Source organism: Pogoniulus pusillus, chromosome 1, assembly GCF_015220805.1.
Source record: "Pogoniulus pusillus isolate bPogPus1 chromosome 1, bPogPus1.pri, whole genome shotgun sequence".
Lineage (NCBI taxonomy): Eukaryota > Metazoa > Chordata > Aves > Piciformes > Lybiidae > Pogoniulus > Pogoniulus pusillus.
In genome coordinates, this window is record NC_087264.1 from 41,465,739 (window position 1) to 41,478,101 (window position 12,363).

At 43.3% G+C, this 12,363-nt stretch overlaps 1 protein-coding gene across 16 annotated transcripts in view; it reads left to right on the forward strand.

Annotated features, from left to right (window-relative positions):
- The window catches only part of TTLL5 (tubulin tyrosine ligase like 5), a 140,937-nt gene that overhangs the window by 64,695 nt on the left and 63,879 nt on the right, over nucleotides 1-12,363 (forward strand). For 15 of the 16 annotated variants that reach the window (XR_010303751.1, XR_010303753.1, XR_010303752.1 and 12 more), the window contains exon 30: nucleotides 5,518-5,672. Coding sequence is in view for 12 of the 16 variants with exons in the window: in XM_064150040.1 (XP_064006110.1) it covers nucleotides 5,518-5,672 (155 nt within the window). In the remaining 4 variants the exon portion in view is untranslated. Of the gene's footprint in view, nucleotides 1-5,517; nucleotides 5,673-5,758; nucleotides 5,772-12,363 lie in introns of those variants that run through there. The other variant, XM_064150136.1, reaches the window with a different exon arrangement.

Here is a 12,363-nt window from a genome sequence, read left to right on the forward strand (position 1 = left end):
CCAAGTAAAAGAAGTGGTCTCTAGATTTTGTGGCTCTCCAGTCCCTGGCATTTTATAGACTTTGGCATATGACTAGGTTCTGGCAGAAAAACCTACCAGCTGGGAAGTGTGAAGCAGTGTCATTGCTTGCTTGGTCTTGTAACACACTTATCAGTGAAATTCAGGATCTGCTATGCAGGATGTTGGCAATGAAAAATTGGGTCATTTTTCCATTCACTGCCAAGCAAGGCAGAGTAACAACTTGTAGTGGTGATGTGTCCCTCTTCACCCTGGTTGAAACATGTAGGCTTTTAGGAGGCTTTTCCTGAACCCTTGTAAGCTGATCTGTGACACCTTTTGGGGTTGTTGGTTTAGATTGGAGGTTTGTTTGTTTTGGTTTTTGTTTGGTTGGCTTTTACATTTTTGGCCATTGTCAACATTTAATGCTTTAGCTTATTTAAAACATGAGACAAAATCAAAACACTCAATTTGTTATAGAAAAGAGGTTATTAAGCATGACTGTTTACAAAGGCCTGCAGTGATAAGACAAGGGGCAATGGTTTCAAACTATGGAAGAGCAGATTTAGATTGGATGTTGGGAACAAGTTCTTTACCATGAGGGTGGTGGAATGTTGGAACAGGTTGCCCAGGGAGGTGGTCGAGGCCTCATCCTTGGAGTTACTAAAGGGGAGGCTCGACAAGGCTCTGGGAAACTTGATCTAGTTGAACATGCCCCTGCTGACTGCAGAGGGAATTGGACTAGGTGACTTTTAGAGGTCCCTTCCAACCTAAGCCATTTTATGATAAAGGGAAACTGTTGGAGGCATAGAATAATGAAGAGCTAAAGTGTGAAAGATATTAAGTTTCTCTTCTAACTCTTGCTTGTGATTTCTTAAAGGTCTCTGTTAGTAGGATGCTGTTTGTTAGAAACAAATTCCATATTGGAGGTTTTTTTCCCTTCAAATCTGCATTTGTATTTAATGTTTCCTATTTAAATTGTAAAGCAGGTAAAGAAAACCATAGCCCTCAGCTCTTATATCCAGCACCTCTGGGTATCATTCTGTGTTGTGGCCTTGCTTCCAGTGTGAATTGTTATCAGAAAGAAATTTCTCTTAATAAAACAGCACTGCGCTTTTAAGCTTATGTGTCTCTTCTGTGAAGAAAACAGGTGTATGGCAGTCAGAAAATTTACCTTGTAATGCTTTAAAATTACTATTTTTTTAAAAAGAAAGTACTTTGGAAGTATGCAATAATTTGTCTTTTGGTTTGTTGGCATTGTATCGAGCTAGGCTTAACAGTACGTGGATGTGCTGTTGGTTTTCTAACACAAGGCTCTCTTAATATGGCTGTGACAACCTGCATGTTCTTTCCTCCCCTATTTCTTGATGTTAGATAACAAATAGAAGTACATTCAGTGGGCTCTCTGCTTGCCATGAGAGCTTTTTGGGGTTTGTTATCCCATTGTGCTCTGCAAGCACTGTGTTAGCTGGAGGTTGTGAGCTTTTTGCCTGTCTTCAGTAGTCTGAAATTTGTGATAAAACTTTATGAATTGTTCCATCTTGAGAAATACTAGCTCTGTGTTTTACTTGCCTTTTACAGACTCCACAGCAGAGAATATACTGATATGAGGTGAAGTGTTTGAAAATAGGGGTAGTTGAAGTATGCAGTGCAGCACACACACATCTCCTGCCACACTGTCAGTGTCAGGAAAAAATATACTGAAGTCCCTCACTGCTACTGAAAACCAAGAATTACAGAATGTTGGTGGCTGGAAGGGACCTCCAGAGGTAGTTGAGTTCAACCACCTTACACAAGTTTTGAAAGTCTCCAGGGAAGGAGACTCCAGAGCCTCTCTGGGCAGCCTGTTCCAATGCTCCATCACCCTTACCATAAAGAAGAGTCTCCTTGTGTTGAGTGGAACCTCCTGTGCTCTAGCTTGTACCCATTGTTCCTTGTCCTATCACTGGGCACCATCAAAACAATCACCTTCATCTTGACACCCACCCCCTCAGATATTTGTGGATGTTGGTAAGATCCCCTTTCAGCCTTCTCTTCTCCAGTCTAAACAGTCTCAGTTCTCTCAGTCTTTCTTCATAGGAGAGATATTCAGTCCTCCAGTCATCCTTGTAGCTCTCTGTTGGACTTTCTCCAGACAGTCTTACCAAGCAGGAGAGTTTGAACCTATCCTGATACAACTCAACATGAAAACTAGCTTTATTCCTGTAGATCCACACTAATAACCACCTTCCCTGTTCATCTCCACTAGCCTGCCTTCCTTGGGTTTTGGTTCTTTGTTTGCTTGGAATTGTTTTCCTCTACCACAGTCCCTGAAGATGCAAACTATTCTTTATGGAGATCTTGATATCTCCTGTGGTTCAGGTGTTATACATTCTCTTCTCTTAAGCCAAAGTAACAACTAATTTACCTCCTCAAAGGAAGTAATAGTTTCATCAGGTCTACAGGAAGACCATTGACTAGAAAATGAAACCACTCTGCTGAGCGCAGATATGTTGGGGGTGTCACAGGAATTCACCAAGGCAGCACCTTGACAGGCTAATTAGAGCAGCTGAAATAACTCAGTGCATGGCACAGTAACAAGCACTTACACTCCTCTGGGTGGGCTGACTGTAGCTAAATCTTGCTGATGTTTTCTTCTGCATTCTGAATCTCTTGCCTGTATTTAATCCTGCTGCAGTTTAAACACCTGTCTTTCTGGAATGTGTGAAATGTCTTACTCTCTAGGCTAAGCAATTTGCTCACCTGCTTTGCTTAGAAAGACACCTTTCAAATAAACAGTGATATGGCATTAGAGAGAAAAGCATATCACATTAATAGAGCAGGGATGAGGGGGAAATTTGTCAGACTAAGTGGTTCTTGGTGTCGAGATGAGAAAAGAAAATTGTATAAAGTCATCTTCATTTCACACATTGGATGTGTTAACAAAGCTGTAATCACTGTTGCTGACAAGCTAAGGACTGAATCCATATCCTATTTCATTTACCATGTTGGTCTCTGTGTTTGCCTCATTTGCCAGTCAGGTTTCTTTTCAGACAATAAACTCTTGTGGCCAGAAAATCTCATTGTTAGATATTTGTATGGTGCCTGGCACAGTAAGAACTAAACCTGTTTTGAGGCTTGCTGTTATTGCAATGAAAACACTATACATCTCATTTAAATTCTACAGAAGACAACAACATTGAAGGATAAGGTAGAGGCACCAAAAGGACACTTTGTTCTCTTTTCTGTGTAAGATGGGTAGCACTGCCCCTAAAGATCTTGTTTTAAATTGCTTGTCGTGTTATGAAACTTTATCCATTTGGACTCATATTTTCTGTCCTTAGTGTTTAGTTTTCACTTCAGGAAAGATGAAGAGTTGCAGACAGAACAAGGCTGGATTTTAAAAAAGTACAGACTAAAGCATTATGCACATTTTAATATCTATAGATCTTGTAAATCTCTGGAATTGCAATTTAGGGTTTAAGATTTTGTCCAAGCTTGATTGCACAGTAACTATATTAAAGCTTCAGATGAGCAATGCTCAGTAACACCAGCTAGAACTTCTTATGTTCCTAGTGGTTGCCTCCACATTGAGGATACTGAACCAAATTTCTCTGTATTTGCACCTCAGAGTACTGAGGCTTGAGGGTTCACTCTCCTATCTTCTTTTCTCTCTGGGTTGAGAGCCTGCCTGACTGGAATGGACAATGAGTGAGAATTCTGTCAAGGTGTGGAGCACAGCTAGGATAAGGAGGCTGTGAAATTTGAAACTGAATATAACTTGGGAGAGGACACTGAGGACCATTCAGGTGAAAGGACAAAAATGGAAGCAATGGCAGTGTACAAATGTAGTCTTGTGAGAATCTCACGTTTGGGGACTGGGTGTGCAAAGAAGTTAGCAAAAGGAACAAGCTATGGAGGGGAATAAAACTAGAACCACTTGGTTATAGGGAATATGAGCAACTGAAAGAGGAACTGAGAACAAAAATGTGGGAAGAAAATAAAACAACTGCTCCCAGGAGAAGTTCCAGACCTGAAATGGTGTAGCTCAAGTGCCAGAAGTAGTGGGCAGGCCAGTGCTGGAAGTCAGTAAGGATGAAACTCGACTGAGCAGAAAGAGAGAGTGATACCTGAAATGTAGAAACTGGGATTGACTGAGTGAAAATTAACAACACACAAGAACAGGAAAGTACAGAGCTGGGAAGAGATGAGATCAAAGTGGTTGCTTTTAGAGAAGTGGGCTAAAGCCTAGGCCATAAGCACTGTAATTTAATCCTGTTCAGAACTTGAAGTAGGAGTTAAGATTCTTAACTTAAAAAGCACTTAGATACCTTGTACTACTAAATCACAGGAGGGCAGAAAACTGCTCTATTACTCCTTGCAACTTCAGTTTAGGTTCCAGGCTTCAGACAGAAGAGCTGATAGCTGTAGTTCTGCACAAGTCTATTGTAGGTATGAGTGTAGAGTATTGCAGGGGACCTGGTATTTACTTGTTTAAGGAATTGCACACACATTCTGGTGCAAGAGCATTAAGATCTCCAAGCTGGAAATTTCCAAGTTATGCTTAAGTCACACTTAAGTGACTTAAGCATCACCTTTGAAATTTGGAGTTGATGCAGGTCTAGTTAGACTCTTCTATCTGTGTCTTATTGGTTATTTGTCTTCTAGTTGCTGCAGAAGTGAGCAGGGGACAGTACAGATAAGCCTTGCAATTAAAGGCAGACGTTGCCTTGATAAAATGTTTTATTCAAATGTAAACTAATACTTACACTACTTCAGCAGGTGCTCTTTCAGGCTGTTTTCAACAAACCAATAGTGTCTGCTTGCAGAGCTCAGTCTTTCAAGAACAGAAGCAATGCAAGAAGAATGCTCAGAAGAAAACAATTTAATATGTTTTACGTGCTTAAAAACACAGAGATTATTTCTTTAGAGCTTTATATAGCAAACATACTCCTAACATGATTTTAAGGCTATCATTAACTGATATATTTGTGTGAACTGTTTGGAAATGGTTGCCTGAGAAGTTTTTATATGTATGGTAAAACATATGTATAGGCTTGGGTTTGAATTTTATATTCAAGGTACACATGCTGTTGGGCTGTGCCTGTAGGTGTGCAAAAAAGAGGGGTAGAGAGAGGAGAGATGCATATGACTGGCTTAGTGATACAGCTTAGGGTAATACAAGCTGCTAGGTTTTATTTAGTGCATATAGAGTTAATTTTTCACGTGGCAGGAATGTGATGTTGCTTTGTTATGTTAGGATTTTTGCCCCATCTCTGTCCTTCCCTTCTTTATTCTTCTGTGAATGGGAAGGTTGTTGTTTTAATGCTGGTAGTTGAATTTATCTCAAGCATGGTGCCGTTGGTGTCATCTCTCCCACTGCTTTATGTAACTATCGCAGTTCTTCTGCATCTGAACATTTCCCTTTTCTAGCAGTCTTATTTCTCATAGTATATGCTTTGTGTTTATTTAGTGACACTTTTTGCTCTTTTCGTTGCTTTTAATTGTTTCTGGTGTCTTTTTCCCTCACCTTCTCTTTAGTTAACAAACCTGAACTTGGCAAGTGGAGCTATAAGCAAGGGGAATGCAGCTGCCCCACAGAGCTACCGGTCACAACTCAAGAAAAGAGGGTCATTGCAGGCCGTTCACTCAGACACCCATATAGCTGACAAACAAGCTGCCCTTTCAGCAGTCAGGTAAGTTCAATTGGCTGCTTCAGCTTTCTGAAGAATACAGTACACTCAAGAACTGATTTGTAATTTCTATTTGGCTGCTTGCTCAGAAGATAGCATCCAAGAATGTGATGGTTTGGGGGTTACCCCGCCCCCCCACACTTTTGAATCTGCCCCAGCTAACTCAGACAGACCCTGGGAATATAGATGAAGCAATTTATTTACAGCTAGCAGAATTTACAAGCAGCTATTTACAATATATACAGTTATATACAATTATATACAGAAATATACAAAGGATAAACAATACAAAAGCACAACTCCCCTCCCAGAAACCTGAGTCCCCAGGAGGGGCTCTCAAACCACCCCAACACCTCCCCCCGGCCCTCTCAACCTTACCCCAGTTCTCAGGAAGAAGAGAGGTGCAGCCAAGAGGTTAGGGAGCAAGGTTAGTAGGAGCAGGGTTAATGAGATGTGACCAGGTCTAAGGCAAAAGCAAGAGTGAGAAACAAAATGGAGAAAAAGTCTTTCTTCTTCCCAGAGTTCTCAGCGAGACTGTGAGAGAAGTTGACATCAATTGTTTTAATTTCACTGCCCATTATCTAGTTCTGTTACCAAAACATTCCAGCTTGCTTCAAACTAGCACAATCCACCCCTTGTCTACTTCGCTCAGAGTATCGCTGAGAATTATCCAATCTAATCTAAACCAATATTTACACTAAAACAATATATACAAGTTCAGTTCACACTTCAATCAGATGTAGGTGATTCAAAAGCTCAGAACAGGGACTCTCAGATGATGTTGGGTTCGTGCTCACGTACTGTAGATTCTATTGTAGGTTCTCTCAGTGTTGGGCGCCGATGTTACCTAGAACAGAAAACTCCTAAGAGCTTGAATTTAAACTCTCTCAGCTAAAGTTAGATTTCTCTGTGGCACACACTGGATTTCACCATTCTCCTGCATTACCCAGTATGTATGACCAGGACCTTCAGCAGACACCACCCCTCGGACAGGTTTCCCTTCGCCCGAAGGAGAAAATACCCAAACAGTTTTCCCTAACAGATTCTTCTCACGTACAACAGGAACTTTATCACCGTCTACTGTTTGGACCAAATCTGATTGTGCAGGTCCTGCTCTATTTACTGAACCTCTACTATTTACCAACCAAGTAGCTTGTGCTAAATGTTTGTCCCAGTTTTTCAGAGTTCCACCCCCCATGGCTTTGAGGGTGGTTTTCAGCAAACTGTTGTAGCGCTCAATCTTCCCTGAAGCTGGTGCATAGTAAGGTATGTGGTAGATCCATTCAATACCATGCTCTTTGGCCCAGTTTTTCACTAGATTGTTCTTGAAATGAGTACCATTGTCTGACTCGATTCTCTCTGGAGTTCCATGTCTCCACAAGATCTGTCTCTCCAAACCAACAATGGTGTTACGTGCAGCTGCATGTGGAACTGGATAGGTTTCCAACCATCCAGTGCTGGCTTCTACCATCGTTAGCACATACTGCTTGCCAGAACGAGATCGAGGTAAAGTGATGTAGTCAATCTGCCAGGCTTCACCATACCTGTACTTTGACCATCTCTCACCATACCATAAGGGCTTGATTCGCTTAGCCTGCTTAATAGCAGCACAAATGTCACAGTCATAGATGACTTGGGTGATAGCGTCCATGGACAAGTCAATTGACCTATCACGAGCCCATCGGTATGTTCCATCTCTGCCTTGATGTCCAGATGAGTCATGGGCCCACCGAGCTAAGAACAGTTCACCTCGGTGTTTCCAATCAAGGTCAATGTCAAGTTCAGAGTTGGTATCAGCTTGAGCAATCTTAGCAGCTTGGTCTGCCTTCTGGTTATGTTGATGTTCCTCAGTGGCTCTGCTCTTAGGCATGTGTGCATCTACGTGCCGCACCTTCACTGGAATTCTCTCCAGTCGTGCATCAATGTCCTGCCATAGATCAGCACACCAAATAGGCTTTCCTTTCCTCTGCCAACCATTCTTCTTCCAGTCTTTTAGCCAACCCCATAGAGCATTGGCTACCATCCACGAGTCGGTGTAGAGGTAAAGGATAGGCCAATTCTCACGTTCAGCCACATCAAGAGCAAGTTGAACAGCTTTTACCTCAGCGAACTGACTGGATTCTCCTTCTCCATCTTTCGTTTCGGTAACTCTCCTGGTTGGACTCCAAACTGCTGACTTCCATCTTCGCTTGTTCCCAACAAGACGACAGGAACCGTCTGTGAACAAAGCATAGTTCTTTTCCTGATCAGAGAGATCACCATAGGGAGGAGCTTCCTCAGCACGAGTTATTTTCTCCTCTGGAGGTTTGGAACAGTCTGTGCCTTCCGGCCAGTTGGTGATCACCTCCACCAAACCAGGTCGGTCAAGATTACCCATTCGTGCTCGTTGGGTTATCAAAGCCATCCATTTAGACCAGGTTGCATCTGTGGCATGATGTGGTGATGAACCTTTGCCTTTGAACATCCAGTTAAGAACTGGCAGTCTAGGAGCTAAAAGCAATTGTGACTCAGTTCCAATCACTTCAGAAGCTGCTTTCACTCCCTCATAGGCTGCTAGTATCTCTTTCTCAGTTGCAGTGTAATTTGTCTCTGAACCTCTGTAACAACGTCCCCAGAAACCAAGTGGACGACCACGTGTCTCATTTGGAGCTCTCTGCCAAAGACTCCAAGTTGGACCATTGTCACTGGCAGCCGTGTACAGAATGTTCTTAATGTCCGGACCAGATCTCACAGGTCCCAGGCCCACTGCATGGACTATTTCTCGCTTGATCTGATCAAAGGCTGCTTGTTGTTCAGGTCCCCACTCGAAATTGTTTCTCTTACGAGTCACATCATGCAGAGGTTTGACAATCTGACTGAAACCAGGAATGTGTAGTCTCCAAAATCCCACCACACCAAGAAAAGAAAGTGTGTCCTTCTTACTGGTGGGAACTGCCATGGTAGAGACTTTGTTAATCACATCCTGAGGAATGTAACGGCGACCATCCTGCCACCGCACTCCTAGAAACTGAATTTCTCTGGCAGGTCCTTTGACCTTGTCTCTCTTAATGGCAAAACCTGCTTGCAACAGAATGTCAATGATTTTGTTACCTTTCTCGAAGACTTCCTCAGCAGTTTGGCCCCACACAATGATGTCGTCGATGTACTGGATGTGCTCTGGAGCTTTACCTTTCTCCAGTGCATTGTGGATGACTGAGTGACAGATGGTTGAGCTGTGTTTCCACCCCTGAGGCAAATGATTGAACTGATACTGGATTCCTCTCCAGGTGAATGCAAACTGAGGCCTGCACTCCTTTGCTATGGGAATAGAGAAGAAAGCATTAGCAATGTCTATGGTTGCATACCATTTAGCCTCCTTCGATTCCAGCTCGTACTGGAGTTCCAGCATGTCCGGCACAGCTGCACTCATGGGTGGCGTCACCTCGTTGAGGGCACGCAAGTCAACTGTCAGTCTCCAGTCGCCCGTAGGTTTGCGCACAGGCCAGATGGGACTGTTGAAAGGTGAATGAGCTTTCTCGATGACAGCCTGACTCTCCAATTGACGAATCAGCTGATGAATGGGCAACAAAGAGTCACGGTTAGTTCTGTACTGCCTATGATGAACAGTTTGAGTTGCAATTGGCACTTCCAGGTCCTCTATGTCATGATGTCCCACAACTGCAGATTCATCTGAAAGTTCAGGTCTAATGGACAATTTCAATTTATCATCCTCAATCTCTACAGATGCTATTCCAAAAGCCCATTTATGACCCTTAGGATCTTTGAAACAACCTTGTCTCAAAAAGTCAATTCCCAAAATGCAAGGCGCATCAAGACCAGTTACAATAGTATGTGTCTTCCACTCTTTACCAGTTAAACTGATCTCAGCCTGTATCTTAGTTAACTCTTGAGATCCACCAGTGATTCCAAAGATAGAAATGGACTCTGTCCCTTTGCAATTAGATGGCAATAAAGTACACTGAGCACCTGTGTCAACTAAAGCCCTGTATTTCTGAACTCTTGAACTGCCAGGCCACCTAATGAATACATTCCAATAGATTCGGTTCTCTCCACTATCCCTTTCCTCCTCCTGGCTGGAGGCAGGGCACCCCTAATGCTGAACATGGCATGTAGGGTGTACACAGTGATTGGTGTTGTTGTGAGAGGAACTGCAACTGTTGGAACAATTGCAGTTGCTCTCAGGAGCTGAAGAAGTGACAGCTACTTTCCTGGCATTATTACCTCTGTTTCTGCCACTCTGCAGTTCCCTGACTCTCTTTGAAAGAGCTGAAGTAGGTTTACCATCCCATTTGTTCATGTTCTCCCCATATGTGTCACGCAGAAGTATCCACAGTGACGCACGTGATTGCTGCTGTCTGGGTGGAATTTGTCTCCTCCTGGGCTGGAATTGCCTTGCAGGAGGTGGGCGTCTGTTCCTGACTGCAGAAACATGCACCCATTCAGATGATGCAGGAATGGTATCTTTTACCAGATTGGTAATGTTTTTGATATCCTCCTTCAGTTCTTTCATGCCATTTCTAATGCCATTCTCAATACTATCCTTCATCTCTGTAGTCATAGTCTTTATGGCACAGATTATACCAGAATGTGACAAGCTATCCTCTATCTGCCTGAGCTGGTCAGTGAATTCGCCAACAGTGAAAGATCTTCCATTGTCACTCCTTGCTAGAAACTTACTGGCCAAGATGTTAGCATAGGATGAAGGAGCAAGCTTAATAAGCTTCTTCATGAGACCTGTTCCCAAAGGAATATCGTCAGGCTCATGAGTGCCATGATCTCCATAAAGCACTTCCTTCACAGCAAACTCCTTCAGAAGCTTAATTCCCTGCTCAATGGTGTTCCACTTCTTGGCAGCCCATGGCAAATCATCTCGGGAAGGATATCTCATAGCCACAGCCAACAAAAGGCGTGTCCACAAGCTAACCCTACCAAGAGGACTTGCTAGGTGTTTGTCCACTCCACTCTCCTTAGTGAGTGGTCCCAGCTGCTTGGCAGACTTGTCTCCTACCTGCAGAGCATTAGCACCAATGCCACGGCATCTCACTAGCCAGCTTAAGATTGGCTCACCTGATTCCCTTGTGTATTCCTTCCTAACTTCCCTGACCTCTCTGAGTGGATCGTTGGAACCCTGGATGTCATCTTCCTCCTCCTCTTCCTGTTGTTCTGGTGGTGCCGGGCCTAACACAATCTTCCTCATAGCATTCCTAAACTCATTGGAACCATCCTCTCTCCTGGCAGCCAACCTCCCAGCGCTCCTCTCACTTGAGTATTGTTGTCTCAGCACATCTACAAGGTCTCGCAGACTAACTGCCTCCTCTTCCTCCTCTTGCTGCTGATCACCAGAGGTCCCGTCTCTTACATCCTCCTGCGAACCACTCTTTGTCTTAGCTTTTGCCTTAGCAGGTGCCAGAAGGGCCTGAGCAGCAACAGACTTGGATGTGTCTGCTGGAGGATTTGAATCCTTAGGAGTCTGACCTGAAGGGTTTGAATCCTTAGGGGTCTGACCTGGAGCTTGTGAGTTCAAATCTGCCTTGCTTTTAACAGGAGGATTTTGGTTCTGGTCTGCTGGCTGGGGTTTCGAATTGGCTGAGCTGGTGTCATTAGGATTTGGACTGACTGGGCTAGCGTTACTAGCACTAGCAGTGTTATTATTTGCCTGTCCTCCTGGGATGCCTGCCAACCCTGACGTGTTTTGATTGTTGCTAGGAACATTCTGATTTTGGGTACTTGCCTGTGCTCCTGAGGCTCCTGCTAAACTCTGCGGCTTGTTTTGGTTATCCTTATCATTGTTTACGTTAGCGGCGGGAACACTGGCTGTGTTCCCAGAACCCGGAGAAGGAGGGGCAGAGGCTGGCAAGGGGGAAGCTGATAACTGTGTTCCCTTGTTTTGCTGTGAAAGAGACTGCTTCTGAGACACAGAAATTTTCCTAGCTCTTACAGAAGCTGGTTTTGAATTTTTCACACATAATGCCAAAATTAATATGAATATTAAAATCATAAGAGCCAGATTACTGCAGACCAAACCCGTCACAATCTCTTTTCTGTAAAAATCCTTGCATGGACTTGACATTTCAGTTTGGGGCTGGATGACCCTCATGAGAGCAGTAGATAAAGCAGCATTTTGACTGATCGTCACATTATTGACAAAAACTCTTGTAATATCACTAGTAATATTCTCAGTGACACTAAAACCAGCATAACCAAGAATAAAATCACCCCAGCTCCAGAACATGTTAGAAAGCTTAACTTTAGCCTTCTTAAAAACTACATGAAGCAAGAAATAACCAATTTGATCTTTGATCCAATTGTACACAAAAAACCAGAAAACAGGCCACACAGCAATCCCCACCAAGTACAATAGCTGCTTGATTAGCTTCATCTTAATTCCCAGAGCTAATTTCCACTCACTGAAATATCTAGCCCCACGTTGGGAAAGCCAATTAAAAATGTGATGGTTTGGGGGTTACCCCGCCCCCCCACACTTTTGAATCTGCCCCAGCTAACTCAGACAGACCCTGGGAATATAGATGAAGCAATTTATTTACAGCTAGCAGAATTTACAAGCAGCTATTTACAATATATACAGTTATATACAATTATATACAGAAATATACAAAGGATAAACAATACAAAAGCACAACTCCCCTCCCAGAAACCTGAGCTCTCAAACCACCCCAACACCTCCCCCCGGCCC